Source organism: Coregonus clupeaformis, chromosome 29 (assembly GCF_020615455.1).
Source record: "Coregonus clupeaformis isolate EN_2021a chromosome 29, ASM2061545v1, whole genome shotgun sequence".
NCBI lineage: Eukaryota > Metazoa > Chordata > Actinopteri > Salmoniformes > Salmonidae > Coregonus > Coregonus clupeaformis.
Genome location: NC_059220.1, coordinates 27,600,587 through 27,606,983, shown reverse-complemented (window position 1 = coordinate 27,606,983; position 6,397 = coordinate 27,600,587). Strand labels below are relative to the sequence as shown.

The window sequence follows — 6,397 nt, the reverse complement described above, 5'->3', positions numbered from 1 at the left end:
AACTACAGTGCTCTCGGTCAATCCAAAATGTTAATAAACCTCAAACCTGAATATTTAAGAAAGTAAAAGTGAGGTTTTAGCTTTCTTTGGAGAAAGTTCCCCATCTCACTTATTTTCATCTGTTAAAGTGAGAATAATAAACAAACAACTCAAAATGTACAAATAAACATTTCTGACATTTCAAAAAAAATATCAGCGACCAATATAGCCACCCTTCTTTTCAATAACAGTCATAAGCCTTCCATCCATGGAGTCTGTCAGTTTCTTGATCTGTTGACAATCAACTTTTTGTGCAGCAGCACAAACACTGGTCAGAGAGGTGTACTGTTTTCCTTCACCATAAATCGACCGTTTAAGAAGGGACCACAAGTTCTCAATATGGTTTAGGTCAGGTGAGGAAGGGGGCCATGTCATTATTCTTTCATCTTTAAGGCCTTTACTGGCTAGCCACGCAGTGGAGTACTTTGATGTATGCGATGGAGCATTGTCCTGCATAAAAATCATGGTCTTCTTGAAAGATGCAGACTTTTTCCTGTACCACTGTTTGAAGAAAGTGTCTTCTAAAAACTGGCAGTAGGTTTGGGAGTTGAGTTTGAGTCCATCTTCAACCCGAAAAGGTCCAACTAGCTCATCTTTAATAATACCAGCCCATAACAGTACCCCACCTCCACCTTGCTGGCGTCTGAGTCGAAGTGGAGCTCCGTGCTCGTTACTGATCCAGCCACGGGACCATCCATCTGGTCCGTCAAGAGTCACTCATCTCATCAGTCCATAAAACCTTTGAAAAATCTGTCTTCAGATATTTCTTGGCCCAGTCTTGACGTTTCAACTTATGTGTCTTGTTCAGTGGTGGTCAGGTTTCAGCCTTCCTTACCTTGGCCATGTCTCTGAGCACTGAACACCTTGTACTTCTGGGCACTCCAGGTAGGTTGCAGTTCTGGAATATGACAGCACTGGAGGATAATGGGTACCTGGTAGCTTCACGTTTGATTCTTCTCAAATCTTTGGCAGTTAATTTGCGTCTTTTTTTCTCAACACGGTTCTTGCGACCCTGTTGACTATTTGCAACAAAACATTTGATGGTTCTGTGATCACGCCCCAATATCTTAGCAATTTCAAGAGTGCTGCATCCCTCTGAAATACTTTTTACAATTTTTGACTTTTCAGAGTCAGTTAAATCTCTTTTTTGGCCCATTTTGCCTGAGGAAAAGAAGCTGCCTAATAATTATGCACACCTTGATATAGGGTGTTGATCTCCTTAGGCCACACCCTCCCTCATTACACAAATACACATCACCTGATATGCTTAAATCCAATAAGCATTCCAGTTTATACAGCTTGGAGTTGGGAAATATGCATAATAATGTTGATATGGTCAAAATACTGACTTGCCAAATAATTGTGCACAGTGTATTGTATAGGCTGCCACGTCTATTCTCTTTGTCCCTGTTACTGAGACAGGGATTCATCTATTCTACACTGATTGTAGTATCAATCAGAGTTGAAGGGGGTGGCCGTAGTGCATAATTACATATTGGTGACAATTTTGTGTCAATTGAAAACAGAGATTCACAAATACTGTGCCTTCAGAAAGTATTCATACCCCTTGACTTATTCCACATTTTGTATTACATCCTGAATTGAAAATTGATTTTTCTCATCCATCTACACACAATAATCCATAATGACAAAGTGAAAACATGTTTTTAGAAATGTTAGCAAATTTATTGAAAACGAAATACAGAAATATCTCATTTACATAAGTATTCACACCTCTGAATCAACAATTTGTTGCACCTTTGGTGGCGATTTACAGCTGTGAGTCTTTCTGGGTAAGTCTCTAAGAGCTTTCCACACCTGGATTGTACAACATTTGGCCATTTATTATTTTCAAAATTATTCAAGCTCTGTCAAATTGGTTGTTGATCATTGCTAGACAACCATTTTCCGGTATTGCCATAGATTTTCAAGTAGATTTAAGCCAAAACTGTAACTCGGCCACTCAGGAACATTCACTGTCTTCTTGGTAAGCAACTGCAGTGTAGATTTGACCTCGTGTTTTAGGTTATTGTCCTGCTGAAAGGTGAATTCATCTCCCAGTGTCTGGTGGAAAGCAGACTGAACCAGGTTTTCCTCTAGGATTTTGCCTGTGCTTAGCTCCATTCCGTTTCTTTTTTATCCTGAAAAATTCCCCAGTCCTTAAAGATTACAAGCATACTCATAACATGATGCAGCCACCACTATGTTTGAAAATATGGAGAGTGGTACTCAGTAATGTGTGTATTGGATTTGCCCCAAACATAACACTTTGTATTCAGAAAAAAAAGTTCATTGCTTTGCCACATTTCTTGCAGTATTACTTTAGTGCCTTGATGCATGTTTTGGAATATTTTCACTCTGTCAATTAGGTTAGTATTGTGGAGTAACTACAAAGTTGTTGATCCATCCTCTGTTTTTGCATATCACAGCCATTAAACTCTCTAACTGTTTTAAAGTCACCATTGGCCTCATGGTCAAATCGCTGAGTGGTTTCCTTCCTCTCCGGCAACTGAGTTAGGAAGGACGCCTGTATCTTTGTAGTTGACTGGGTGTATTGATACACCATCCAAAGTGTAATTAATAACTTCACCATGCTCAAAGGGATCATCAATGTCTGCTTTGGTTGAATCTGTGTTTGAAATTCACTGCTCCTCTGTGGTACAGAAATGAGGTAGTCATTAAAAAATCATGTTAAACACTATTATTGCACACAGAGTGAGTCCATGCAACTTATTATGTTAAGCAAATGTTACTCCTGAACTTATTTAGGTTTGCCATAACAAAGGGGTTGAATACTTATTGACTCAAGACATTTCAGCTTTTCATTTTTAATTAATTTATAAAAATATCCACTTTGACATTATGGGGTATTGTGTGTAGGCCAGTGAGAAAAACATCTCAATTAATACATTTTTAAATTCAGGCTGAAAAAAACAAAATGTGGAAAAGTCAAGAGGTGTGAATACTTTCTGAAGGCACTGTATGTTGTAGTGATGGTGGGCAGGGTACTGTGCTACAATCCAATCAATGTGTCACTATGGAAACCGGGTAGGATGCTGCTCCTTTGAAACATGTAAATGAAACATACTGCTTGCTCTCTGAGAGAGCTCCGTTGGACACTTGCGCATGGACTGCGGCTTGTCAGGACGTCTACAGGTATTGTGCCACCATGTATCTCATGGCATTGGGGAATTAAGAAATATTGTCCTACAGAGTTTTACAAACAGTAAGTAGAACATGATTATATATTTTTTACATCTGAATAATTGTATTTTGATTGCTACTCAACCATTTGCATAGATACAGTTAAATGATTCATTCATTGAAATGAATTGTAATTTATTAGTATAGGAAGTATTTGAAGAGAGGGGTTATTTCTTCCAAAGGTATCATTTGAGAGAATATCCTATTTCTTTTTTTTTTGCTCAATGCTTTTACCTGATTGTAATCTTCTTCAACCTTTTCATGTTTCATTTCTTCTATATTAGCCTAATAAATGTAAACGTGATAACAACCTCAATATTCATTGAGTCATGGATGAGTCATGGGATAAAAATAGACAACTAATGTTGGGTCGAAATTATCTAATTGGCATAATTAGTCTCAATATTGTGACTCATTCATGACAACAAAGACCTTTAATGTTAGAAACTGTAATATTGATGAATATTGTGGTTCTGCAAATAAGAACTTCAAAGCCATTTGTTGCACCTCCCTTGAGACTACTGTATCTGATATGTATGCCTCAAAACACGCTTACTACTTTTGCATCAGGAAAATGTTATTGATTGCGCAAATCTTCACACTTTCAAACAATTCCTCAATGTGTACGTTTTATTCATAGGGCTGATATCCTGCCAGAGGGTCATCAAGGATTGTGTCCTCAGGTGTCATGGTTGAATAATGTTTTGACACATCCAACTTCCTCTGGAAGATAAATAACTGAAGAGCTGGTCTGATAATAAATCAACCATGTCAGTCAAAGAGGCTTCGATTGGACACGCTCAGGGAAGAGTGGGTCTGAGGAGAAAACTGACAGGTCCTCCACGACTCCTCCTTGGTAAATCAAAGACTAGCAGTGACATGGAGAGGAAGGGAAAGACTTGGGCTTGGGGACAGAAGAGATTAGGTGATGGCAATGGCACCAAGGAAGATTCCATGCCTGGCTGTCAGGACACAATCATTGAAGAGGTTCCACTGGAATCTACCACAGAGAGCCCTCGGAAACCACCTGATTCCAAAGAAGAGGAGGTAACACTAGAAAACACAATGGGAACCACAAAGTCACCCTCCACAGAACAAAGTGATGTAAAAGCTGACCATTCAAACCAAACGCTCAAGAGGGAAAAACAAGGCATAAGGAAGCATTGGAAGCGATGCTTCTCTCCATCTCTCATCTGCATTGGAAGGTGGAGGAAGAGAGCTGGTAAGAAGGAAGACAAGGAAGAAGGTCATGATATCACATTTTTCAACAAGCAAACCAGAGACTTTGCTGTTCAACCAACTGCAGTTTACGGTGTAACAACCAGTGTAAAGCAAGTTAACAATTGCTCTAGCCTTGACACTACTGCGATGAAAGGGAAGGAGGAAAAGTTAAAAGTTAAAACCTGGAGAATCTTCAAAAGGCTCATGATGGCTCCCAGCGACCAATCAAAAAAAAAGCAAGAACAGCTAGGACCAGAGATTTCTCTACAAGATCATTCTTCTTGTGTAATTTCCTTCAAGAAAAAGACTGTGAATCTCTGGAGGCACAGAACCAAAAAGCCCTCTCCTTTCTTCCAGGAGCGTATTGGAGGCACACAGGAATACATTGAAGAGGAGACTATAGTCCTGGCTAACAGACATGCTGATGATATTACTGAGCTCATGAACCCTAATCCACATCCCCTAGATGTTGTCAGGGAGGCAAAGGCGCATTGCTCTGAGACACTAACAGTGAGTGTGGATGTGAGTGTTATGAAGTCAGAGGACAGTGAGGTCAGAGACACCATAGAAACAAGTACAGAAACTAAGGCTTACGAAAACCCTGCCCCTACAACTGATAAAATGGAAACTAAAAAATATCCTGAACATAGACTGAAGCAGGTGGATGAGATGCTGGTAACCCCATATCCCATAGAGACCTATAGTTGTCCCGGTAATGATGGAGTGAATCTTGTTGTAGAGGTAGAGGAGGTGCAGAGACATTCAGGCTTTAGTGAAAGTGTTACCTCAAGCACAGTTGCCCCAGATTATCTATTATTGGGGGAGGATTTCACATCAAATGCTATTAACAAACACATTGACTTAAATGCAATTTGTGAGGATGCTTTTGTACATAATAGAATAAAAGCTATGGAGGAAAACACCCCAACAAGCATAATGGCAAATGAGAGTGTTAAAGAGGATTCGCATTTAGAGAGTGACATGTCTGATGATGTGCATTTATACCCCATTGAACTGAACAACTCTTTGAAGACTGGTTGTGACACATTCCATGGAATCCTCAATGCTGAAAATAATGGTGATTCTAAGCAGAACTGTGATGTGCAGCAGAAAGAGGTCCACCTGCTGGAGACTGCATGCTCTGTGGTTCAGGTAGTCATAACAGCTGCCATGGATCAGCTCAGAGAGGAGCTGGTGAACTCAGTTACCACACTGACCCAAGAGGAAAGAGAGTGCTGAATGTTCAGGTGTAAAGTCCAAGAACCAACAACTCTCTCATTCAGAAGTACCATGACTTTTGCATAATCCTGATTATGATCAATTATGAGCCTGTATCACTACAGTAGGCCACCGTTTCACTGTTTGTAAAAATATATATATATATATATATATATATATAACATGTATCTGCTATATAAAGGTATAGATAGTTGCTAATATGTCATCCTGATCTTTGTGAATTTATGTCTTAGAAATATTATGATACTGTATCATGGATGGATAATATTTCTAGCATCTTTTTGCTTTTCTGTCATATTGTTTGCTTAGCAACTCATCATGTGACATAATTAACACCCCAGATTGTTGAAGACTTGTTTCCATAGCAATGAGATCCATATTATTATACTGTACTTTTACATAGACATGTGCAAGAAACTTTTGTCATGCTTTTCTTTTTTACATGTACATCTTTATTCAACCGAATTAAAAAATATATATAAAAATGTAATCTGTGTACAAACATGCCATTGCTGTATAAATAACTGTGCATTTTAGAGATTATTTAGTAGCACAGACCCCAAATGTATTATCTTTAGAATATATTTTAAAGGATATGTATGAGACAGCTAATTTGAGATGTTTATCCCTCTGCAAGTTGTCCCCTGTAGCTCAGTTGGTAGAGCATGGCGCTTGCAACGCCAGGGTTGTGGGT

General features: G+C 39.0%; 1 protein-coding gene across 1 annotated transcript; it reads left to right on the top strand.

Annotated features, from left to right (window-relative positions):
* Positions 1-3,192: 3,192 nt before the first annotated feature.
* On the top strand, positions 3,193-6,369 carry LOC121544382. The gene is made up of 2 exons (XM_041854318.2): positions 3,193-3,265; positions 3,884-6,369. The coding sequence occupies exon 2, from the start codon at positions 4,012-4,014 to the stop codon at positions 5,701-5,703; it is 1,692 nt and encodes a 563-aa protein (XP_041710252.1). The 5' UTR covers positions 3,193-3,265; positions 3,884-4,011; the 3' UTR covers positions 5,704-6,369.
* The last annotated feature ends 28 nt before the right edge of the window (positions 6,370-6,397 follow it).